General features: G+C 38.9%; 1 protein-coding gene across 4 annotated transcripts; it reads right to left on the bottom strand.

Annotated features, from left to right (window-relative positions):
* Positions 1–214: 214 nt before the first annotated feature.
* On the bottom strand, positions 215–18,630 carry LOC104085046 (probable cyclic nucleotide-gated ion channel 20, chloroplastic). 4 transcript variants are annotated; one of them, XM_009589001.4, is made up of 13 exons: positions 18,465–18,623; positions 16,532–17,051; positions 15,207–15,398; positions 14,046–14,144; positions 13,453–13,590; positions 12,948–13,196; positions 12,452–12,712; positions 5,912–6,057; positions 5,331–5,408; positions 4,265–4,394; positions 3,713–3,959; positions 1,685–1,847; positions 215–566 (listed from the first exon to the last, which is right to left on the bottom strand). In XM_009589001.4, exons 2-13 carry the CDS (start codon positions 17,033–17,035, stop codon positions 458–460), a joined length of 2,316 nt encoding a protein of 771 aa, XP_009587296.1. In that variant the 5' UTR covers positions 17,036–17,051; positions 18,465–18,623; the 3' UTR covers positions 215–457. The 4 variants fall into 4 exon arrangements, with proteins under 4 accessions (XP_009587296.1, XP_033509009.1, XP_070053456.1 ...); XM_033653118.2 differs by lacking the exon at positions 13,453–13,590; XM_070197355.1 differs by lacking the exon at positions 18,465–18,623 and having other exon boundaries at positions 16,507–16,641.
* Between the last annotated feature and the right edge of the window lie 8,274 nt (positions 18,631–26,904).

Raw genomic sequence — 26,904 nt, 5'->3', positions numbered from 1 at the left:
AGTTGAGCTGTCGTGCCAAAAAAGGGAAGTGTATTATAGCCAACTGCACTGAATTGATGACCAAACAGCTGAAACTTGTCTACTTGAACCATTTCCTAAAATTAGGTCCAGAAAACATAGAAGAAAGTTATGCATTTCTGTTGGTCAATTTAATTTTTTCATACATCATTACATCATATTATCCATCTTGACACATATATATTAGCCATTAACGAAAATAGGTTAATAATATTTTTTTTCATCAAGATCATCTTTAAATATTATCAACTGATCATCTGGGGTTAATCTATGGATTATTTCAATACAAAATTTCAGTCAGAGTTCTGATTGACAACCACTACTATATTCTGTACTATATACAAAAAATAGAAATAGATACACAGACTAAAATAAATATTTAAATGTATTTCAGAAGAACTAATGAATTACTGTGAAATAGTACAGTGTAAGAATGATACTAGTGTTGGGGGCTGGAAGAGTCCGATCTGCTTTGTCGTTTCTTCCTGTATCTCCAGGCAACTTGTATCCGCCTTGCTGCTAGCCCTCGCCAATATGGCGATTCATACCTTAAAGATTATCAGCTATTAAATAGTTCCCATGGTGACAAAATAGAGATTGAAACAAGAAGAAAGCAAACCTCTAGATATCATAAGTATTTTTCCTTTTTTTAATTAGCACATAAGGTTCCATCCTATTCAGCTATGATACCAGAAAAGTTCATTGTACTACCCAATCCCCCCCACACACACACATACACACACATCCCCCGGTTGCATAAAACATCCGTCGAAGTAAAAGATGAGAAGATAAGAGAGCGAAAAAGAAGTACTAAAGTCCATGAAGATAACAGCTTCAAGCCAATGATATGTCAAAAAAAGGGAAATGGGGAGCAAAAACAAAGAGACAAGGAATGAGGGAAAAGGGGCATTCGGCTGTGAGGAAGAAGAGGCGCAGAAGCATAACATTCTGGATTGCCCAAAGAGATAGTTTAAAGACAACATAACATTCCACAATTTTTTTTTGAACAAATAAGATGATAAACTTCCTCGAGTTGAAGAGTGCACTACAAGTATATATGCTAAACTATTGTTTTTCTCTAATTCTGCAGAATGATATAGATTATAGTTTTGCTGGTGGTTAGGAATGAAAGTATAGAAAGAAACCTGAATGGGTTTTACTTAGTGATATTACTTGAGTAAAGGCCCAATGATTTGGAGCTACCACCTAGTGGCGGAACCAGAAATTTATACAATGGGATTCAAATAAATTCTAGGATGTCACAATTGGAACTTGAGCCTATGACCTAAAGCAATTTTGAACCCCCTGTACTACTATATTTGAACTTTTCTTTTTTGTCAAGGGGATTCAACAGCTCACAAATAACAAAAAAAAGATAATTTTTACTCTATTCGCACAGTGTAATTTCCGATGAAGGGAACCCCCTTGACACTACCTAGTTCCGCCACCGTTACCACCCAACTCTAAAATAATAAACATGTAAATCTGTCATCATGTCCAGAGAGGCCCTTCTAGTTGAACTTCTCATATTCTGTATGGCTACTCTACAGATCTGACATTACAAGTAAGAGTCATGAAAATCAATGCCACGTTATTTTGTTTATCATCATGCTTCAAGTCTTAAAAAAAATCCATTGGAGATTCAGTAGCTATAAAATTAAATTACCTTATGGCACCTTGAACACGTGGACTCCTCAAGAATCTTGCGAAAAGATTAGTGACTTCTTCAAGATCTGCAGCTCGCAATATAAATGCTTCAACATTTGTTAGGCACCTAACAAGTCTATTGCTCAGTAATCTATGTCCTGGAATTCTGATCTTTTTCCCATCTGAAAGAACAAAAGGAAAAGCGATGTTAGGAAATATTCATCACAATATGTATTTCACACTCAGAACTTCATCTCTTCCTAAATCGGAAAATCATTCAGAGCTTATCGAAGTTTTAGATAAGCCATCTGATAACCAGGAAGACTAAAGGCAGCCAAAGTTTTAACTGCCAATCATATGGTTTTCAATTATCTTCACTAAGTTGTGTACACTTCATTAAACGGGGAAGTCACCTCTGTGATTAGACTGATTGAAAGTTCAAAGCAAATATTTATCTGAAAACCATCAAAATGTAGATTCAAATCCAACTTCTAATTGGCCCTGACATCCTTATGATCACTGAATGGCCATCTCTCAACACCAAAGTTTTCAATACAATCCAGCTTTTGACATTCCCAGTTTATTTAGTCTATATTGTAAGAGGGCTAGCCTTGGTGAACCATTTATGATTTTACACTACCAAATGATAAATGGAAAAGAAGGGGGGAACCACTTGATTTTCTAGTTTGTATATCGGCTTCATATCAAGAACAAGACAAGAGAGACACTAATCCAGGGAAGTTTGCATTATACCTAGTGTGCTGTAGACTTGAATTTTCTACACATTTGTCCTTAATTTTCTACACATTTGTCCTAGTATAAGATCAAAATAAGAACTGTTCACCAAGGAAGGAAAATATGCAGAAGTTCTGCACGACACAAGTTCTTCAGCAGCCAAATTTTGACTGTAATTGATTATCACATGCACAGAGAAATGGAACTAAAGACTTGGGGCACAGAACAAGCTTCTCATAAGGGCTTGTTGCATGCAACAGCAAACTTAATGTGAGAAAGCAGGGGAGAAAATATATTATAGATATTAGATACTCAATATAATACAAGAGGTCCTGTTTATAGCTATAGTCTACAAAGTACATATTACTCCCATTCCAATGTGGGACTACACATAACTAATACTTAATATGACAAGTTTCTAGTGCAATCATCACTCCAAATTCCTGGTAAAGAGCCCGGTTACTGGTTTAACTTAGTGCTTCATATGGATCTAGAATACTCACAGATGAACACTTGTGCTAAGAATGTTGGTTGACTCAGCACAGAAAAAATGTTGAATTTGGCACTAAAATCTGCATTCAGTTGGCCAATAGGGTGCTCTAGATTTTGAATTTGCACACATTAGAGCTGGATATTTTTCAGTCTTGATAATTACCAGCTTTGAATCAATGAAAAACCTCTTGCTTGGTCACCCATACTACAATCTAACATTTGAGTAGGACTGCAGCTAAATGGTAATTTGGATGCTAGAACTTAAAGTAGATCCACACTTCCATTCATACCTTGAGAGGTTAATCTTCTACTGGGAAAAAGATGCAATATTTCAGCCATAATTGTCAATAGATAAGAATTCTGTCAATACTTCCTTGATACTAAGTTCACTCATCACAGCTTCCAGACCTGTTCCATAGGTCTAGCCTGCATTTACCTGACATAATACCTTCATCCTTTTGTACATTTCACTTTTCCCCCATTCATCATCTCTTTGTAGGGGTTATTTCATGTTTAACTCATCCATGCATAGACAAGCATATCTTTTATATTTCTTTTTCAAATTTTGCGCCTTATTCGCCTTGAGGGGGAAAAAGGGGTAGCTGAGCCTCAAGAGGAGAAAAGGTAGCTGAGTCAAAGGAGCGTACAGTGATAATTTGAATAATATGGAGAGTACCTATTTGGATAACAAGAAATGGTGGAGTTCAAGCGAAGCTGATGAATCGATTTTATAACCAAAAAACAAAAAGAGCTAACATTATATCATGCATATATGCCAACGGTGCACTCACAAGACAATCTTCAAGAGATCTATAATCACCTCTGTTTATCGAAGAGTGCTCAAGGCACCATGTGAGGAGTTCTTCCCCGCAGGCATCCCCTTCAGACAAGGAGGCCACATTTCCATCTTCTCCAATACTTTCCATCTTACCCCGGATTATGAAAACCATTTTGTCAACCAGACCACCACGGTATAAAACTTTGCTTCCTGCTATGTATGTTTTCTGTCTTAACCTCTCACAGATGGCATCTATGATGGGTTCATCTAGAAGTGCAAATATCCGAACCTGAAAATCAATAACATAATATGATGTCATGATGAAAAATTATACATTCAATATAAAGAGCCATTGAGAAAAGCAAACAGCTTAAATCTAACCCAAACCAGGAAAGCCCCCTTTTTCCTATTAATCTGGTTAAACTAAAATTCACACAAAAATGACATGTTTCAGAATCCAGACCTTGATTGGCTAAACTCAATGGTTCCAATCACAATATATGTACTGCAAGTGAGCTTGTCTATGAAAAGCATGACGAATAACAGAATAAAGAGAAGATGAATGATCCAAATGATAATGCAGCTGGAATTCACCTTTTTGATGAAGTTAAAAAGATGTCTCCGTATATCTCTTAGAAGGTCTTCAGGAAGATTCTCTAGTAGCATTTCTTCATTGACCCCTCTGGTAGCTGCCCAATTATATCTCTCTGCCTCCCGAACTCTCCTACAGGGGAGACGATCATGCTTTTAGGTTTTCTTGTAGCAAGTAATGGGAATGGATTCACTAAAAGCTCATTTCTAAGACACATGGTAGTTTATCATTTTGGATTAATATTGATCAAACTACTGGTGCTTTAATTTGCCTGAATAAAAGAAATACCATGACAGACTCGTCCATATTTCTAGAACAATATAAAGGAAGTTTCACTGTGGTCCATTTAGGATATCGCCCTAGCATTACAGTTGGAGTTACATAACATTATAGAGAACTCCAATGGGTGTGTAACACTTATGATGCGGGACAATCGAAGGAAAACAAGACAAGTGTGCAAGGGCAATTCAAAATAAACTGGGGAAGGAATTTTTAAGTCCTTAACCCTCACAAGGATATCAAGATCTTTAAATGTCAACTCTCAAATCACTCTAATTAAATTAAACAAATAATAGAGAATATTTAGGTACCCACTTGCAAGAGTGACTGCCAAAGGATACAACTAAAAATTAGTCAGGACTATTCAGGACTATAAACTTGGTTAAATATAGACAACTAATAACCAGGTAACATCTCATAAAACTAAAATTTGCATCCAAACAATCAATCAGAAATATACTTAATTTGAGCTTCCTCTGTACTTGCATCCCACATAACTAAACATACAGGACTTAAGGCCACATTGAGCTAAATATAAATAGAATCTTAATAATTCCTAAACTGTGATATCCTAGTCTGTGGAATGCAAAGTCGAGAAACACAGTTCCATCTAGCAAAAATTTCAAGCTTCAACTGGGGTCCAGAGTTACATGCGAGATATGATGATGAATAGCAGATCAGGTGTGCACTCAATCCAGGGATACCCTCACTCTATACCAGTATATTAAGGAGAAGAAAAACTGCAGAGTCTAGAGTTAGATGTCAAGGAAAAAGAGCATTAAAGGCTACCTTCTCAGTTCTTCTGGCAAGCGCCTATGGCTCATCCATTGTTCAACGTCACGACGTCTCAGAGACATTTCTAACCTCCTGCAGAGAAAACATAATACTCATCGACAGTTGCACAAAAGGTGGTGCGCAATCAACGCAAAGAGATAATAAGAATCGAACAATTACATCCAAGTAAGAGAACATTTATCATGTTATACAATAAGACTGGTTAACAATGTCCCAAAATTTCTACTCGACCAAATAGTTTTGTCATACAAAAATATTCCTCCAGGTGGTATTTCACTTTTCAAATTTCCTACACATAACTAATCTTTTTCTTGAGAAGAGGCAATGGCTTCATGTTCAGTTGAGAGAAATAGTTACAAGATACTTATGTATAACTCTTGTTTGCAGAATATTATAGTAACTCTCCCACACAATAAATCTCTTCAGTTAACTGTTAGCGGTCCCTGAATAGACTAAAAATAGCATAACAATCATGATTATCCACAAGCATCAAGTATGTTACTTTAAAAATAGGCCTCCTTGGCATACACAAATACTGAACTAGTTCAGTTAGCATAGTAAAAATAAAAAATTACCTGCGATCTAGAGACTGCAAAAAGTTTTGCATATTTCCAATCAGGAGGGCAAAAAGTAGGAGTCCCATTCCGATGATAGCCATTGTGAAAATAACTTCCCACACAAAATAACTCGGGATTTGATTGCCAGCTAGTGTACTAATTTGCTTTGCAAATACACCATTTAAAAAACATGGGTCAGAAGTACAATTTCCACATTAAATGACACAAGTAACTTCATGAATGCAATGTCTAAAACTCCTGGTTTGTGTCAGGATAGGATGAAATCGTATTGATATTATTGTGCCAAGATATGCTCAATCAAAGTTAGGTTTCTAATGTTTGTGATAATCATTACTCAATAATATTAATTATGGAGGAAAGAAGAAAGGTAGCAAGATTGAGTGAAAAAGAAGAGTAGAAGCAGAAGAGCACACTGCCGTGGAGCTACAAGATTAGCTGCTGTGGCGTTGGAAGAAACTAGCAAGAAACAAGTATTATCTTCAGCACTACAGAACTGAGAATTATCGCAGCACTTCAATGACCCTGTATCAGCGCCAAAGCAGAATAAAGTCACCAGGCAGTTCTGCAACTTGCACCAACTTTGTCAACTTCAATGATATAAGATCCTCAGATTTCTCGGGAACTTTCGGCCCCCTTGAGGAACATGGAAATGGAAAAGAGAACACCAGTTTTTAGAGGATTCAAGGGAGAAAAGAGAAGAATATGGAGGAACATCCGAGAACCAAGCTTCCTATTCTAGCTTCTCCATTTAGTGGTGAGGGCCTAAACCATATTTGATGTAGTCCTGTTGAAGCCAGATCTTCACCGGCTTGCGAGTTTGTTCTCAATCAAAAGAAGGATTCAATCTCTTAATGATTCCATTGACATTTTAGCTGAATTTTGTTTTAAGATCTAAACCGAAAGGGTGTCTTTGAACCAAGATTACCTAGAATATGCAATTCAATGAAGACAGACATCGCATATTTAGGAAGGGTACCACTTTATGAAAGCTAGTGCCATGGTACTTGCATAGTGAAGAATCTAAGGATATATATTGACCTAAGGAGAACTTATATGCTTAGAAAATTCATAGTTGCCAATTGTATCTAAAAATAACAATCTTACTTTAGAGAAATAAATATGTGCAGTTTATGCTTGTTAACCTAAGATTTGAGCATTAGGTCAAATAAATTTCATAACATCATTTCTCATTGATAAACTTCTTAACCCTGACTCATTTCCACCTCAAGTGTGAGAAAATTATTTGACTTGTTGTAGATCCACCTATTCACAACCAAATCGATCTCTCAAATAACGCATATTACAAGATTGCTTTGATAGCATATATAACCTAATTCTCGTGGGATTCTGTGAGCTGCTAAAGTGCTCAGATCACATCAAACCATCAGGGCGTTTTTTTGGGCATGAGAAACACAGAAAAAGAAGAGCTAGTTGTCTTTTGGCTTGAGAGAAAACTTTATCAAAACTTGCACGACTTGGAGCTACAGAATTTCACTTCATCAAATTGTTCTTCAGCCTGGGTATCAGATTCCCTTTGGTGAACTTTTCTTACATCCAACAAAAAAGCGACCAAAAGTATATCCAAAATGCATGATGAAACTAGGATTCCTTCTACAGACACGAAGAAGAAACTAGAGAACCTAGGTTGCATATGAGATAAAAGTATAATGGTTCAATATTACGCACATCAGTTTCAAAGTCAAGAAGTAAAATTAAGATATCCAGCTCCTCAAAGACAAAAAGTTTACAAAAGATGTAAAAAAAAAAAAAAAAACTAGCATAATGAAACCAAAACCACGTATGAAATAGAATTCCGAATACTAATCATATTAGTTCGACTCCTAGTCCTACGTCTGGAAGCTAGGGAATGATAAAAAAAGGAAGGTAATTTTCGATCCCTTGTTTGGTTTGAGGAAGCAAAGTGGAAAGAGAGCTATAACTTCTTTTTGGGGTCTAATAATTTCTGTGGTTTCTCTTGCACAAAATAAGAAATGATCTCTCCACTACGTAAATGGTTGTGAGTTCACGTTCTCATCATCTTTGGTAAAATTAAGTCCATCTTGAAGACATTCAAAAACAGATCTAACGTAGTTTTTGGCAGATAACCCCAATTTAAGTTTAATTGTACATCCCAGCAGAGGAAGACCGTGCTACTTTTCCTACTTGTAATTTCTGTTCTCTGCCTCCCTCGCCCTAGTTTCTAAACATAGGGAAAAGGTATGACAATATCTGAACAACTTATCACGCAATGTGGATCTAAAATTGGGAATTTCCTACAAAACAATAAAGCTTTTGCCTGCCATAGTACTCGACCAAAATGTTTGGGAACACAAAAGTCAATTGAAAGCACTCCAGAAAAAAGTTAATAATTCTTTATAAAGAAGTACTCTTACATAAATTTGAAGTTATACAAAAATATCAAGAGCTCTGCACCTATCACATCTGTGTTTCTCACACGGGAGAAAATATTATTGATTATCTAAAGTGTTGCACAACGCCTTATTTATATACAGCGATTACACAATAATAGGTATCTACTTCCCGATGTGGGACACGATAAATGACTAACTACTTAACACTCCCCCTCAAGCCAGTGCATATAAATCATTTGTACCGAGCTTGTTATAGATGTAACCAATACGAGAACCAGTAAGAGACTTAGTGAAAATATCAGCTAGCTGATCATTCGACTTCACAAGTTTTGTAACAATATCTCCTAGAGAGTATCTTTACTTTGACAAAGTGACAGTCGATTTCAATGTGTTTAGTCCTCTCATGAAATACCGAATTTGACGCAATATGAAAAGCAGCTTGATTATCACACACCAGTTCCATCTTGTTGATTTCTCCGAACTTCAACTCCTTGAGCAACTGCTTGACCTAAGCTAGCTCACACGTTGCCATAGCCATGGCCCGATATTCGGTTTCGGCGCTAGATCGAGCAACTACATTCTGTTTCTTGCTCTTCCAAGAGACCAAATTACCTCCTACTAGAACACAATATTCAGTCGTATAACGTCTATCAGAAGGTGATCATGCCCAATCAGCATCTGTGTACCCAACAATCTGCTCGTGACCTCGATTCTCGAATAGTAATCCTTTGTCTGGAGCTGACTTTATATACCGAAAAATGCGTACAACTGCATCCTAGTGATTATCACAGGGAGAATCCATAAACTGACTTACAACACTCACCGGAAAATAAATGTCAATTGCTTAGCATTCGGATCCATAAGAGTGTCAACAGGTCTGCAGCCCATCATTCTAGTCTCCTAAAGAATGTATAAGTCATACTTCTGCTGTGAAATAACAATACCTGAGCTAGACTGAGCGACCTCAATACCTAGAAAATGCTTCAATCACCCAGATCCTTAGTCTGGAAGTGCTGAAAAAGATGATGTTTCAGATTAGTAATACCATATTGATCATTGCCAGTAATAACAATATCATCAACATAAACCACCAGATAAATACACAGATTAGGAGCAAAATGCCGATAAAACAAAGAGTGATCAGCTTCATTATGAGTCATGCTGAACTCCTGAATAGTTGTGCTGAACTTACCAAATCAAGCTCGAGAGGACTGTTTCAAACCATATAGTGACCTGCGCAATCGGCATACAAGACCACTAGACTCCCCCTGAGCAACAAAACCAGGTGGTTGCTCCATATAAACTTCTTCCTCAAGATCACCGTGGAGAAAAGCATTCTTAATGTCTAACTGATAAAGAGGCCAATTACGTATGACAGCCATGGACAAAAAAAGACGAACAGATGCTACTTTAGCCACGTGAGAGAAAGTGTCACTATAATCAAGCCCAAAAAACTTAGTGTATCTTTTTGCAACAAGACGAGCCTTAAGCCGATCAACCTGGCCATCCGGGCCGACTTTGACTGCATAAACCCAACGACAACCAACAATAGACTTACCTGAAGGAAGAGGAACAAGCTCCCAAGTGTCACTCGCATGTAAAGCAGACATCTCGTCAATCATAGCATGTCGCCATCCTGAATGAGATAGTGCCTCACATGTAGACTTAGGGATAGAAATAATGGACAAAGATGATATAAAAACATAATGAGGTGATGATAGACGATGATAACTTAAACCGACATAATGAGGATTAGTATTAAGTGTGCATCGTACACCTTTGCGGAGTGCAATTAGTTGACTAACAGGAGACAAGTCCGCAGTAGGTGCAGAATTTGATGCAGGACGTGAATCACCTGGGCCTGATGCTGGTCGTGGACGGCGATGATAAGTCAAGAGTGGTGGAGCTGCAGAAGGTTGAACTGGACTAGGTGGTGGAACTGGAGCTATAGGTGGCGGAGCTGCAACTGGAGCTGTAGATGGTGGAGCTGGAGTTGTAGTGGAAGATGAATGGGAGATAGCGACTGAATCTCCAAAAGATGAAACTGGTAGCACCTCAGAAATATCTAAGTGATTGCCTGGACCTGTGAAGTATGATTGGGTTTCAAAGAATGTAACATCAGCGAACATAAGGTACCGTTGGAGGTCAGGAGAATAGCATCGATACCCCTTTTGCATTCTCGAGTAACTCAGAAATACGCACTTAAGAGCACGAGGGGCTAACTTATCTTTTCCTGGAGTAAGGTTATGAACAAAACACGTGCTTCCAAAGACACGGGGTGGAAGAGAGAACAAAGGTAAGTAGGAAACAGGACAGAGAATGAAACTTGATTCTAGATAGCTGAAGATGGCATACGATTAATAAGATAGCAAGATGTAAGAACTGCATCCCCCAAAAACGCAACGAAATATGAGATTGCATGAGTAGGGTACGAGCAGTTTCAATAAGATGTCTATTCTTTCTTTCAGCTACCCCATTTTGTTGAGATGTGTAGGGATAAGATGTTTGATGAATAATCTCACGAGAGTTCATAAACTGCTGAAATGGGGAAGACAAATACTCTAGGGAATTATCACTACGAAATGTGCGGATAGAAACCCCAAATTCATTTTGAATTTCAGTGTGGAAGGTCTGGAAAATAGAAAACAACTCAGATCGATTTTTCATCAAAACTATCCAAGTGCACCTGGAATAATCATCAATGAAACTGACAAAGCAGCAGAATCCCAAGGTAAAACTGACCCGACTAGGACCCAAACGTCTGAATGGACTAAAGTAATAGGTGACTCTGCTCGATTATCAAGACGCCGAAGGAAATGGGAGCGAGTATGCTTAACGAGCTGACATGACTCACACTCTAGAGTAGATAAGTGAGATAAAACAGGTACCATTTTCAGAAGTTTTGACAAACTGGGATGTCCCAACCGTTTATGTAATAAATCTGGTGAATCAGTAACAGGACAAGTTGTTTAAGGAAGACAAGATGTGAGTCCATGTGATTTAGCAAGGATAAGGTAATAAAGTCCATTTGATTCACGCCTAGTACCAATGATCCGCCCCGTACTGTGTTCCTGTATAAAAACAAGGTCATCAAGAAATAAAACAGCGTATTTAAGTGATTTGGCTAAGCGACGAACGGCTATGATATTAAAAGGACTACTGGGAACATAAAGAACTGAATCTAAAGGTAAGGAAGGAAGTGGACTTGCTTGATCTATTGCAGTTGCCATGGTTTAAGAAAGAAATATGATCAGATGCACCTGAATCAATGACCCACGACTCGGAGGATGAAGATTGGGAGACACAAGTCACGCTATTACCAGTTTGAACAACAGAAACTATCTCAGAAGATGTCTGCTTACATGCTTTGTACTGAAGGAACTCAATATAATGCGCTAAAGAAACCATCCAACCTTTCAAAGTGTCGGTTCCAATTTTGTTACTACCAAAATTCTAACAACCTCCATGAGGCCTAGCTAACTCCCAAAATGTAAGAGAAACTACTATTCACTTTCACTGTTTCACTGTTACTGTTCACCAGAAAACACCGTAGCTAGCCGGAAAATTTCAAAGTTGTCGGAATCTGTCGGAAACAGTACTGGTGGACTCGAAATTGCTGTGCGAACAGGCTGTCCTGAAGAAGCTCGGCCAAAAAATGGCCGGAAGAAGCCTCACGCGCCGGCGCCTGAAGTCGGAGTCTCGTTGGAAAATATTCTTCCGGCGGTGCGTGAGGGCGCGTGGGAGGAGGTCTGTCTGAGAAATGTTTACGTGTTGGTCGCCGGAAGCTGATCTACCTCGTGGTGGTGTTGGTTTTTGCACAACACCGACGGATATGAACTTTTTTCTGCGGACGGTCCTGATTTGCCAGAAAAAAGGCTGTTTTTTTTCCTTCCCGGAGTCGCTGGAATTTATGCACAGCGATAAATATCTCACAATTGCTCTGATACCATGTTAGAAAGCACGGGAAAAAATATAATTGATTATCTAAAGTGTTGTACAACGCCCTATTTATATAGGGTGATTACATAATAATAGGTATCTACTTCCCGATATGGGACACTATACATGACTAACTACTTAACAACATCCACTAGAGCATGTGACACAAATTTCATTTTTTAATACAAATCGTACACTCACAATCATGAATGCTGGGATAAGATACCTGGAAGCCCCAAAACAATGAGTACACATATCTTGTGACAACACTCCCTTCGGCTGTTAGATTAACAGCTTGTTCATAGATTCCATAGTCAAAACCACCATTAGTAAAACAAGCAGCTGCATCAGAATTGTTCTTCCACTGGCCCCATGTTGTATCCGACCGAAACTTTCTGTAATCGGTGCCATGACCACAGTCTATGAATTCCGTACACCTTGCTATGTTTGAGCTACGACAAGCATCTCGAAGGCATTGATTCACCCTCTAGAGATGGAAGGAAAAAAGTTAAATCCGAGTATGATCTTGGAAACAAGGACAAGGCAGCTGGTAGAAAGCACTTAAAAATTTTCAACATATTTGTTTCACGCATTCCCGCAAACCCCTCTACCCTCAGAAGTGTACTAAGAAGTAAAAGTAATGGCTATTTCATCAACAAAAGACATAATTAAATTTAAGTAAGGAACAGAACAATTAAGCACGGTGAAGAACAAGTATTCACCTGTAAACCAAAAAGATACCAGCATGATCCCACCACATGGCTCGATAGAACAAAAGTGAGAAGATTTATAACAAAATTTGCCCATGCCGACTCAAATATAAAACCACTTGGAGACTGGCCAGCTAGCAAAGGCAAAAACCTGTACAACCTAGGAATGTACTGGAGTAGTATAGCTGCCCTCAATAGATTCTTCGCGTAATTTGCCCCAGATGATCCAATAGACTTGGGCAAAACCAATAATATGATGATCTGCACATAGCAAAAATATTAATTATACCTCCAAAACCAAGAAGTGCCAGAGAAGGCAACAAGGGAATTAGCATTACTAAAAACTTAACTCCTACAGGTTGGGTACGATAAAATCAACATAAGGTTGTCCTACTACAGCCAGTTAAAAAGTGGGTGCCGTTGCTAATTCTATCAGTATTGAGTCCTAGTGTATCTGAATTATGGAGTACACAGAAATGTAGGTTAGAGAAACAGAAGAGAAGGAAGGCACATTTACCTGAGGAAGTGGTAGTACGACGAAGAAGTCAAGGACAAAGTATCCAGAAAGATAATTTATAGCAATCTTTTTAGGGTTGTCAACCAGGTCACCTGCTCCTACCACCCTAGATTCAGGAGCAACATAAGCTAAGCGGAACTGCATAAGGTTGGCATCACGTACGCACACATTATTGAAATAATAGACAAGATGAACAAAAGTAAGTGTCTCTCACTTGTCTCTATGCAGGAAAGTGGGAGTACGAGAATAAGGTCAACCAGCTTTTGAAAATCTATTAACTCTTTGGTTGGCTCATTGAATTAACTAAGCATTAAACTGGATGCAGTTGAGTTGCCAATAAATATTTTTAGTTTTAACTTTAATCTGCAGAAGAATAAAAATGTCAATCTAGAAGTATCATTCTGGAGAGACAGTATATATATTATAAAACCAACCAAGAAATAACCAAAAAGCCAGTTATGCTGACAGGTGACTAGGAAAAGAAAAGCACCAGATGACAGCTCAAATGGTGCACAAAGAATATTGCACAGGTAAATTGCTGTTGCTAATCAGAAAGAAAAGAGGATTCTGCAGAGAGAAGTGGGAACTGTCACCTGAAGAAGGATGTGAATTAAGTAAACGATATCAGTGATGCTCCTCAAAATCACAATAGTTGTTGTCATGGGCCAATTTAGCACTATACATTTGTTCCCCTAGAAACAAAACAAGAAAATTAATCTTTTAGAGAAAACTTATTCAATTGTAAACCTTGTTTACCATAAATAGAAGATTCTGGCACTACGGAAAAATTCCAATGAGCAAGATAGAATGTAAATTTCCATGTAAATACCTAATAACAAAAAATATTTTAGATTCAAGATCCATAGAAAGAAAGGAATGTCTTGTATGAACAAAAATTTAAAGGAGTGGAAGGTCTCAAGATCACAACATGCCTACAAAAGCATATGAATCCTGCTTTAACAGTTTAAACTCTTATCCTGAAAGCATAAAACCTCCGAGAATAACTTCAGTTGAAGAGATAATGGTCATTCATCTCAGGCATAACAAAGCGGCTCGATGTTCTTGAGCTCGGAGTGGCCTACTCTAGACTGAATTATATTTTCCACGGCATGATCTTGTCTAAGTATTGGAACGACAAAGCCATCTTACATAGCTAGTAAATACTGTTCATTTATTTCAGCGCAAACCTTTTGTAGTCTTTATAATTGATAGGTCATCTGCATCCTAGGGCCCTGGGGGGAATATTGATATTACATGAAAGTTATGTTCTTTATTATGCATGGCAATTATTGGAGCTTTGGTTCCTTCACAGTTTCTAGAATGGAAAGCTCCTATAAAGCAAAAATACAGAAAGGATACTTTAATTTCAGTATGCACAAGGTGATGGAGTGATCATTTTACATATTTGTGTATGCCTGTCATGCTCACCAAAATTCAGAAGGACATACTTTCATTATCTTAATTAAGCTATCATCTCTTCACCAACCTATTCACTTCCTACTTTGAGAGAAATGAATTGCACATCTTAGATAGTAGTAAAACTTAGTGGGTGAGAGACAGAATGACTTGATTCTTTCTTATCCAGGTAAAAGCATGTCAAATAAGGTGCAGTATGGAAATACACTGCGTGTACCCACGTCTAAGTAGCACAAGGTAAGTGACAGATTTTACACAAAATTATGTATGATTTATCCTATATAACCAAATAATAGAAGGGAAAGTGATTTCACTTTCATAGAACTACAAAAGAATACCTGTTGGACATAAAGCAAAAAGAAGAACATGGGATCTATAAATACTGCAAATAGGCATGAGATGACAAAAAATTTGTTCCACTTCTGGACAATCTTCGCATGAGGATTCATGACACCAGGAATATATGGATGCAAGAAAGAACAAGTTCTCTTTGCCCATCCTTTTGCATCTCCATACAGCATATTATGGAACTGTAGAGCACAATAAGAGCAAAAAAATGAGAGAAGTTAGACAGCTCAAAATCCGGTGCATCCTTTGGAATTCATAGGAAATGAGATAAAAGTATCTAAGAGCAACATCTGAAGTACCTCTAACAAAGCAAATCCAGAAAAAGCAAAAAAAAAAAGAGAGAAGAAGAAGAAGAAAGGACATAACTACTCTATTCCTCTCTTTTATTTCCTTCTCAGGAAATGACATGGAACACCATCTGCTCAGAGCCTCAACTAACTTTGAGGAGGCAACCATTATTACCCAAGACTCATCATAACAATAGAAACGTAATTGGAAGAAGCGTAGACCACTTTTTTGACGAAAGATCTTATGCTTCAGTATACTTTTATTCATCTATTTCTGGGGACTTCACAATCCCTTGTTATTCTTATAACACCTTGAGAACCATTGCGGGAAATGTACTAGAACATCTTCAATGTTTCAACATTCGCACTAAGCACAGAAAGAACTATAATCAGCACAAGCAAAGACAGAATGGGAGGAAGGGTAAAGTATTTTAGTATTGGAACTGCTAGTCAACCATATGATATAATCATCATTGTCATCTTTTAATAATCACAGACATATAATTATCTATCATTGACATAAGAGGCACCGTGTACTCGTAGGGAATAAATTCTGTAAATATTCAGGCACAAGGATAATAGGTGAACAAAGGGTCAAAGATACTTACAATTGAACTTACAAATGGTTTACACTGAATACAGATAAAAAAAATCTTATTTGAGACATTGATAAGGTCACTGATATTGGAACTGGAAACCACAAAGCTCTTGTAATTGCAAAAACCATAACCGAGGATAACATCAAAGTTTGAGCATTATGGATTCACCATTATTAACTTGAATGCATAAATAGGGAAACTTGATTGGCCATGCAAAGTAGTTTACCAAAAAATGAAAGCCCATAAAAAAAAAAAAGCAATTCTGTACGTGATCAAAGCTGAAATTCTGACTATGTGAGATGAAAAACAAAACGCACATTTTGAAAATAGTGTGCATGGTAGATAAAGCTAGAATCCAGACACTGAAAAAAATCACATAATAGCACATAGCTAGGAAGACATACATTTAACTTGAGCAAAGTGCAATACCCTGTGATCTATTATATCTGAAGACTTTGAATATTTTTGCCGTGGTTTCAAATGGTAATAGGTTGGGCATGTTGTGCAGTAAGGATCACTGCACATACCCAGTTGTCCAGACTTCAATAGATGTTCATTTTTTCCAGTGTAGTCATTATTAGGCCAACCATTTCGTTCCGCACTGCCAATTGAAGGATATTTTTCTGTTGTAGGCAGAGTTGGTTTGTGCACTACTGCAGCGGGAGTGGGCCAAAAGCTATTCTCAGGCTTGCGACTAATATATAATGGCCCGCTCATATGAACCAATGACGTTCGCCTCTCACTTCTCAAAGGACCAGTATAGCCTACAAAACTACTATCATTTTCAAAGGAATCCATAGAGCTCGTTGGCATTGATAGAGATGCACTCCTTGTCCTGTACGTAAAACGTCGATTTTGAAAGCCATCATTTTCATCAGACTGCGGAAATGATGGTGATAACATCGGCATCTCATCTTTTTCAAAAGTCCCCATCCCTCAGATACTCAACCTGCAAGAGGAAATCAACAGCATTTTAATGAAATTTCTTTTGTCACGAAGCTTGACAGCTTAAAGAAAAAAAGGTGCAAAATGACTTCACAACTCTTTGTCAACAGAAACTACAAAATCTAACAAAGAAATAAAAGTTTGACGAGTACCGAAACAAAATTCTAAACTAAGCTGGATTACTTAATGCAACTTAGTAAAGCAAATAGCAGATTTCCAAGACTGCAGGAGGAAACTGGAAAACTAACATCCACAGTGAACAAAGGTTTTCAGACAAAAGCATACTGAGACAACTGCATAAGTAACAGAGATGATTAAGTGAGCATGCATTCATCTCCTGAGACAGATAGATCTGTATACTTTTGCTCAAATACTTCCACACTGCTGGGAATCTATAACAATGCATTGAAATTATAATTTTCTTTAGGAAAGAAAAACGTGTACCAAGAGAAAACCATAAGTTGACTTTTTTTTTGATAAGGTAAGACTTGCCATAAGTTAACTTTTTTACCATAAAATTAGACTCATTATGGAATAGGTTACTGCTCTTCTTAGAACTTCCACTCTAAGTTCGCTTTCCCTTCCAATACAAAAAAAATGAATGTCTAGTAGCTAAGTAACATAAACTCCCCTTGAAGTAGATGTTATATTCACATAGCTAGGTACTAGAGCATTGAATTTCAGGGTTTTTTTTTTAAATTAAGAGATATAATTAATTATTTTGTCAAACTCATTATCTTCCAATCATATCTTCATGTCAAATGTTTTTCAATAAGTAAGATAGATACCCAACTTGTTTGGGACTGAGTCGTTGTTGTCGTTGTTGTTGTTGTTGTTGTTGTTGTTGTTGTAACATAGATATGTCAAGTCTGTTTTGCTCTCACAGAAATTTTAAGGAAAGAAGAATGGTTTTCCTATACAACTGATAGTCTGATACCTCAAAAATTTCATGATCAATAACATGCTTCACCGAGGCTAATTTTACTTGTCTGGACATGCATGCCAAAATTTTGTGCAACAACAGAAGCAATACTTGATAGGCATTGTATGCGAATAATGCGAGTCTTTCAACAAAAAAAGCTCTTTGATGATTATAAAATAAACCAGGAAATAACTTAAATTTTGCTTTTGCCATGAAATAATTGGGATAAACATAGAATTATGGGTGCATATGAACAACAGAGTACACACACTACTCTGACTAACAGACGGCAAAGTTCTTGTGATCATCGAAAACGAAAACGATCACCAACTTATATGTAATACTTCGAAAGAAAAGAGATTGAAAAATATCAGAAATCCGACAGTTCAACTTCACTTGTAAAACAAGGGTTACTAAAATTCAATCGCAAGCAAACTCAAAGAAACGTAAAACCAAGTATACAAAAGCTATCTCTACTAAAGAAAGAAAGTGAACCTGATAATTCCAGCAGAATTATTCTGGCATTGGGAATAACAGGAGTAGCAGAGAAAGAGCAATGGCCAATTTTGGATTTAACAAATTACGAAAGAAAAGGAGCCAAAGCGATTAGCGGTAGAAAAAAAGAGAGACGACTTCACAAGACTTACTAGGAGAGCGTTGAATTTATTAGTCTTTCCTTTCCTACTTGGGTCGTCTTTAACGACTCCGTCGTTATTCACGCCAAATACGGTTGGGCTCCCTCTATTAATAGGGGAAATTTTTTATTTTTTAGTCCTTTTGATAAATTTTTATGTATTTCTTATTTGGCATATTTAACATTCAATTAAATTAAAATCTCAACTTGTAAATTTTTACAAATTAAATAAGACATTACTAAATGTTACAATAAAATATTACTAACTGTTACACTATGCAACGACTTTTGTTAAGTTTGTATTTCTTGTTCAGCATTAATTTTATGCTTTTACTAAAAAGGATAATTTTATATAAGAATAGCACAAATATAACGTACTTTCTATATAAAGGAATCAACATTAAATCTTTTAATTAATTGAAAATTTAAATGTTTACACTTTTATTTTGACTTATGAGAACTACTAAAATAGGAAAACTCTAATAAAAGAGTTAAAAGAATACAAAGGACTTTGTATACGGGTAAAACCGAGCTCGATATTTGATCGAGCTTCCGAACTCCCTGATTAGGCCAGAGTCGAAATATCTGTGATCGGGTAAAGTCGAGCTCGAAGATCGATCTGACGTCTAACACCATCAGCCAAGATCGGCACATGATGATTATGATCGAACCCAAAGCATTGTCAAAGTTAGCCATCGAAACCATCAGATTTTTCCTCGAGTTTACCGAATGCGTAACCGGTCATGTTTCTAACGGTCTTGAAGAAAGTTTTGCTAACTCATCCGTTAGGGGCCCGTACTTCTCTCCATTAACCAATTATTATGACAGAAATCACGGAACGAGTCAAAAAGGGACCAACGGTCAGCAAATCATGGACTTTTGCCTTTTATAGAACAATAAGAAAATATCTTAAAAGGTAGGTTTTTCCTAATATATAAAGGGGACTTAATAATTCATGGGACACATTATAACATATACTGATAAGCAATATATTCTCTAAGTTCTTACTCTTTGATATCTTTGTATCAATAAAAGTGCATTCAACTCAAGGGTAGCTTGCTTTCCTAAGCTGAAATCATCCAATTTGTGTGGTTTGCAGTTAAATGTGTCGCTATTTATTTTAATTGTAATTTAATTTATCGCTTTGTATCAAGTTAATCCGCATATCCTTTAAACCCCTAACAAATTCAATTATTATCTGATTTTGAGGGTAAACAGTTTGGTGCCCACCGTGGGGAGGATAATAGTGGTTATTTGATACAAATCTCCATAACACACACTACTTTACACTTGCTCTTTAAAGTATCTTTGATTTTAGGCTAAAAATGCCAAACTCTCAATCAATGCCCCTATATATCGACAACGAGTCCGGTCATCAGGGTGAGAATAACAACATGGCGCCCGGTAATGTAGGGCCACCCGCTGATCCTGTTGGAATTACGCTTGCAGAACTGATTGATGTTAATTTACATCTGGATATCGACACAAACTTGCCTACCGACCCCGAAAATAACATCCGTGGTGGGGCCCGATCGGCAGCTCGAAACACACAAAATAATGAAGAAGACGGGATCAGCCTACAGATGATCTTCGAAATGTTGCAAGCTCAACAAGTGGCGATAGCTCAGTGGTAGAGCCAAAGCTAGACGCCAAGCAGGGTTGGACCCGATCTGCCCCGTGAAGTCACCCGTAGAAATGAACCGGTCGTAGTAAGGTCAAATGAACAAGACTCGGATACTAACCCCGAGATTATAAAGATGCTCGAGAAGCTGATAAAGCGGATAGAATCAGGGAAAAATAAAATCGAAGCAAACAACAAAAAGGTAAAAACCTACAATTCCAAGGTAGATCAAATCCCAGGAGCACCTCCGATACTGAAAGGACTGGATTTCAGGAAGTTCGTGCAAAAACCTTTTCCTCCGAGCGCTGCTCCGAAGCCGATCCCCAAGAAATTTCGTATGCCCAAAATACCTAAGTATAACGGAATGACCAATCGAAACGAGCATGTAACCTCTTACACATGTGCCATCAAAGGGAACGACTTGGAAGACGACGAGATCGAGTCTGTTCTACTGAAAATATTTGGGGAAACCCTGTCAAAGGGAGCTATGATATGGTATCATAACTTACCTCCTAATTCTATTGACTCATTTGCTATGCTTGCAGACTCTTTTGTAAAAGCACATGCTGGTACCATCAAGGTCGAAACCAGGAAATCGGACCTTTTCAAAGTCAAACAGAAGGATAACGAGATGCTCAAGGAATTCGTGTCCCATTTTCAAATGGAACAAATGGATCTGCCGCCAGTCGCTGATGATTGGGCTATTCAAGCTTTCACCCTGGGACTCAATATTCGAAGCTCGGTGGATTCACAGCAACTAAAGCAGAATTTGATAGAATACCATACCGTTACCTGGGCCAATGTACATAATCGGTATCAATCAAAAATCAGAGTCAAAGATGACCAACTCGGGGGCCCTTTGGAGTCTGTTTATCCCGTCAGAACCCTCGACAGAGTCAAGAGAGACATCTATTGTGAACCAAGATCAAACAGGGATCGATATCTGCCATATAATGGATAACGGAGGAGCAGTGGGTCCGAGCAGAACCCCATAACAAACGAAAGGAGAAATGACCAAGGTCGAAGTAATCGGGGGCTCATGGCCAAAAACAGCTTCGACAGGTCCATCAGGACTAAAGAACCGCCGAGGCTATCGGAATACAACTATAATGTTGATGTTGCCACCATCGTATCAGCTATCGGGCGCATCAAGTATACCAAATAGCCTCGCCCTCTATAATCTGATGCAGCTCAAAGGGATCCTAATCAGATGTGCAAATATCATGGGACTCACGGTCATAGAACGGAGGATTGTCGATAACTGAGAGAAGAAATAGCCCGACTATTCAACAATGGGCACCTTCGAGAATTCTTAAGCGACCGAGCCAAGAATCATTTCAGGAACAGTGATTCTAACAAACAGACAGAACAAGAAGATATCGAACCTCAACACGTCATTAATATGATCATCGGTGGAGTCGATATCCCACATGGGCCGATGTTGAAACACACCAAAGTATCCATCACTAGGGAGAAACAAACTCGAAACTACATACCGGAAGGAATTTTATCTTTCAGCGACGAGGATGTGGAAGGGATCGTACAGCCTTACAATGATGCACTGATAATATCAGTACTCATAAATAAAACTCAAATTAAACGTGTGTTGATTGATCCAGGTAGCTCGGCCAACATTATTTGGTCGAGGGTCGTGGAGCAGCTCGGTCTGTAAGACAAAATCTTGCCTATAATCCGAGTTCTAAACTGGTTCAACATGGTATATGAAACCACCAAGGGGAAGATAATGTTACCGGTAAATACCACCGGAACCATATAAGAGGCCAAGTTTTATGTGATCGAAGGAGACATGAGGTACAAAGCCCTTCTCGGGAGGCCATGGATCCACAACATGAGGACAGTACCCTCAACTCTTCACCAAGTATTAAAATTTCCAACTCCGGGAGGAGGGGGGATTAAGACAATCTACAGGGTAAAACTGACCGCAAAAGAGATATTTGCAGTCGAAGAAGTGATTCCAATATCAATGCTCGCAACATCGAAGGAACTGAATTCAGGCGCAAACCAAGAGGGCAAATAGCACTCACCGATACCGGCCACGACCCAACCGGATAAGTAAAGGACTTATGAAGATGATGATTACGGGGTTCCCCGATCTTTTATTATCCCCGACGACTCCGACGCAACCAAATCGACTGTCGAAGAGCTAGGACAGGTTATATTGATCGAACATCTACCCGATTGGAAGGTATACCTGGGCACGGGGTTAACTCCCGATCTTAGGAAAAAACTTATTTCAATTTCTCATAGCTAGCATGGATTGTTTCGCTTGGTCCCATCTTGATATGACAGGGATCCCACCAGAGATAACTACTCACACGCTAAGCCTGAACCGAAAAATCAATCCGGTCAAGCAAAAGATGAGGCCTCAGTCCGAGGTCAAACATGTTTTCATTAAGGACGAGGTATCTAAACTCCATAAAATAGGGTCCATTAGAGAGTTTAAATGCCCAGATTGGTTAGCAAACATAGTGGTAGTCCCTAAAAAGGGACAAATTAAGAATGTGTGTAGATTATAAGGATATGAACAAAGCATGTCCTGGGGACTCTTTCCCTCTGCCCAATATTGATTGCATGATCGATGCCACGACCAGCCATGAGACCCTCAGTTTTCTCGATGTCTATTCCGGGTACAACCAGATACGGATGGACCCGAATGATCAGGAAAAAACCTCATTCATCATTAAGTACGACATGTACTACTATAACGTGATGCCATTAAGATTAAAAACGTCGGTGCCACTTATCAACGCCTAGTAAACCGGATGTTTGAGGAAAAAATAGGAAAATCGATAGAGGTTTACATTGACAATATGTTGGTTAAGTCCCTGCGAGCAGAGGACCATTTCAAACATTTGCAGGAAACCTTCAGCTTATTGAAGAAGTACAATATGAAGCTGAACGTGGAAAAATGTGCGTTCAAAGTCGGATCAGGTAAATTCCTCGGGTTCATGGTATCCAACCGAGGAATCATGATCAACCCGACAAGATCAAAGCCATCGAAGATATCACGGTCGTAGACAACGTAAAGGTTGTACAAAAGCTAACTTGGCGCATACCCACCCTCAAGCGATTTATTTCGAGGTCATCCGATAAAAGCCATTGATTCTTCGCACTATTGAAAAAGAAGAATAACTTTTCATGGACTCCGGTATGCCAACGAGCTTTGGAGGAGCTAAAGAAGTACTTATCGAGCCCGTCGCTGCTTCACATACCAAGGACAGACGAACAACTGTACTTGTATTTGGCGGCCTCGGAGATAGCGATAAGTGGAGTCCTATTTCGGGAAGAACGAGGTACGCAATTTCCGATTTATTATGTTAGTAGGACCTTAGGTGAGGCCGAAAATAGGTACCCTCACCTAGAAAAACTAGCGTTAGCCTTGCTAAGCGCCTCCAGGAAACTAAAACCAACTTCCAATGTCACCCCATATGTGTCGTAACAACTTACCCGTTAAGGAATGTTATGCATAAGCCCGAACTCTCGGGTAGATTGGCCAAATGGGCCGTGGAAGTAAGTGGTTACGATATTGAGTACCGACCCGGACCGCCATTAAGTCCCAAATTTTGGTAAACTTCGTGGCCGACTTTACGCCGACCTTAATACCCGAGGTCGAAAGAGAGTTATTGATTAACTCGGGGACTTCCTAGAGAATCTGGACCCTCTTTACGGACGGTGCCTCAAACGCAAAAGGGTCCAGACTTGGCATCTTACTAAAGCCACCAACAGGTAATATAATTAGGCAATCTATTAAGACTGTGAAATTGACTAGCAACGAGGCCGAATATGAGGCTATGATTGTAGGCCTTGAATTAGCCAAAAGCTTGGGGGCAGAGGTGATCGAAGCCAAGTGCGACTCACTCCTTGTGGTAAACCAAGTTAATGGGACGTTCGAGGCTAGGGAAGAACGAATGCATAGATACTTAGACAAGTTATAGGTGACATTACATCGATTCAAAGAATGGGCTTTGCAAAATGTACCTCGGGATCAAAACAGCGAAGCTGATGCCCTAGCTAACTTGGGATCGTCGATCGAAGACAACGAGATCAACTCGGGAGAAGTTGTACAGCTTATGAGATCGGTGGTGGAAGAAGGCCACGCCGAGATCAACTTAACGAGCCTAACTTGGGACTGGAGGAATAAGTACGTGGAATATCTCATGACCGGAAAATTGCCCTCGGACCCAAAAGAATTGAGGGCCCTACGTACGAAGGCAGTCCGGTTTAGTTTGTCCAAGGATGGAACCTTAGTCACAAGAACGTTCGATGGCCCGATCGCGATATGCTTAGGACGGGGGGATACCGAATAAGTTTTGAGGGAAATCCACAAAGGTACCTATGGAAATCATTCGGGCACTGAATCACTGGTTCAAAAAATAATTAGAGTCAATTACTACTGGATCGACATGGAAAAAGACTCAAAGGAGTTCGTTCGAAAATGCGATGGATGCCAAAGGCATGCTCCGATGATTCATCGAGAAGGAGAGCCGCTACATTCGGTCTTGTCACCATGGCCGTTCATGAAATGTGGGATGGACATCATTGGCCCCCTTCCACGGGAACCCGGTAAGGCTCAATTTATTTTATTTATGACTGACTATTTTTCTAAATGGGTGAAAGCACAGGCATATGAAAAGGTCAGAGGAAAAAAGTCATCGATTTAATCTGGGACCACATTATATGTGGATTCAGAATACCGGCCGAGATTTTGTGTGACAACGGGAAACAGCTTATTGGCAGCAAAGTAAGCAAGTTTCTCGAAGACCATAAGATCAAAAGGATCTTATCCACTCCTTACCACCCTAGTGGGACCAGAAAAGCAGAATCCACCAATAAAACCATAATCCAAAACCTCAAAAAGAGGTTGATCGACGCCAAAGGAAAATGGAAGGGAATGCTACCTAAGGCCCTATGGGCGTAGCGTACAACCTCGAAGTCCAGTACCGTGGCCACCCCATTTTCTTTGGTTTATGGCACCGAAGCTTTAATACCAGTCGTGGAACCAAGCATCAAATTCTGATATGCAACAAAGGAATCGAACGATGAGGCTATGAGTACGATCCTGGAGCTATTAGATGAAAGGCACGAAACCGCCCTTGTCCGGCTGGCCGTCCAAAAACAGCGGATCGAAAGATATTACAATCGAAGGGCCAACCTTCGACACTTCAATACAGGGAATTTGGTACTAAGAATATTTACACTGAGCATTTGAAACACGAATGAAGGGAAATTAGGACCGAACTGGGAAGGACCGTAACAAATTATTAAGATCACCGGAAAAGGGTCCTACAAGCTCGAAACAATGAACGACGAGCAATTATCGAACAACTGGAATATAACTCACTTAAAGCGATATTACTGCTAAGGTATGACCCCTATTCTTTCTTTTATTTTTACATTTCAAACTAACACTAGCAGGTAACCAACAAGGGATGATACGAGATCCTAGGTCTGAAAGCACGCGTTGCACTCTATTTTCCTTGAACCGACTTTGTTCCAAATGGGTTTTTTGGCAAGGTTTTTAACGAGACAACAAGTAAATCATGCTAACTTAGAATTGGAGGTCGGCTACGAACCGGTGACAATAATCACAACAACATTTGAGGCCACTCTTCAGTAAGCCCCGAACACTAGGGGCAATACCCTCAGATATCGACTTTAACAAGGAAAGAAACTTCGTGATTGAAAGGTCTCGATCAATAAGATTTATTATAAGGGCCAAACTGTCAAATGATTTGTGCCCACACAGACCGCTCGAGCCCTGGTACAAAACATGTATACATGTACAACTATTGTGCACGAGAATAAAAAAAAGATTCTTCCTTCCACATAAACATCTTGTCCTTTAAAATATTTCTTACATCTTTCAAGGAATTTCCTAAAGCTATCGAGCACAAGGGTCACTTAATCCGAGTTCGAATATTCACTCTCACTCGGGGACTACCTATCAAAAATAATCTCGGGTGGTCCGAGATATCAGATCTCGGGGGCACAAGACCTATTAGGCAATGCCCAAAGTTTAAAGGCCACGGCCACCCCTACTCGGGGACTGTTATCTTAGGCATGCCCGGATAACTCGGGATAGCAAGCCCACTGGGCAACGCCCAAACTAAAAAGGCTACGGTCATATTAACACGGCTCGAAGACGTCCGACACTCGTAACAAAAACAAGACCTTCAAAAAATTCTTTTTTATAACCGGTTCTAAAGGCTACCCTCGACAAACCATAAACCTAAACTATTTTGGGGATAAGTTTCGGTAACACCGAATCCCTCCGATTCCTAAACAAAAAATAATGTTAAAGGCAAGGTTTGTTCGAACCTTAGAACACAACCTAATTATTTCATGCTAAGGCATGTCGACCTTTGCGAATATAAATAAAAAAGTAAAGGAAAAATTCAAAAGCTGTGAAAGGGAAAAGCCTTAGATATATATCAAAATTTCTCTTTACAAGAGCTGAATAGCCCCAATACATGTTTTTACAAAGGCCGAACGGCCTCGACAAAAAGATAGTACAAAAAACAAAAGGCAAAAATGCCTAAAAATATCCTAAACGGCCTAATCTTCATTGGGGGCCACGTCAACACCTACGAGGTCTTAGCCACCATCGGAATTACCCGACTCTTCAGACCCCTCGAAATCTTCCTGGGGATAAGCCAGCT

The sequence above is a fragment of the Nicotiana tomentosiformis genome, chromosome 3 (genome assembly GCF_000390325.3).
Source record: "Nicotiana tomentosiformis chromosome 3, ASM39032v3, whole genome shotgun sequence".
Lineage (NCBI taxonomy): Eukaryota > Viridiplantae > Streptophyta > Magnoliopsida > Solanales > Solanaceae > Nicotiana > Nicotiana tomentosiformis.
This window is presented reverse-complemented; position numbering and strand designations above follow the sequence as displayed.

What these genes read in the sequence shown, in the direction of transcription:
- LOC104085046 (XM_009589001.4), bottom strand. Translation starts at nt 17,035, where the DNA reads ATGGGGACTTTTGAAAAAGATGAGATGCCGATGTTATCACCATCATTT. An exon ending in TAATTCACATCCTTCTTCAG is followed by an intron (nt 13,591 to 14,045) that starts GTGACAGTTCCC and finishes AACCTTATGCAG; the next exon opens with TTCCGCTTAGCTTATGTTGC. An exon ending in GGTATCTTTTTGGTTTACAG is followed by an intron (nt 12,713 to 12,947) that starts GTGAATACTTGT and finishes TTCCATCTCTAG; the next exon opens with AGGGTGAATCAATGCCTTCG.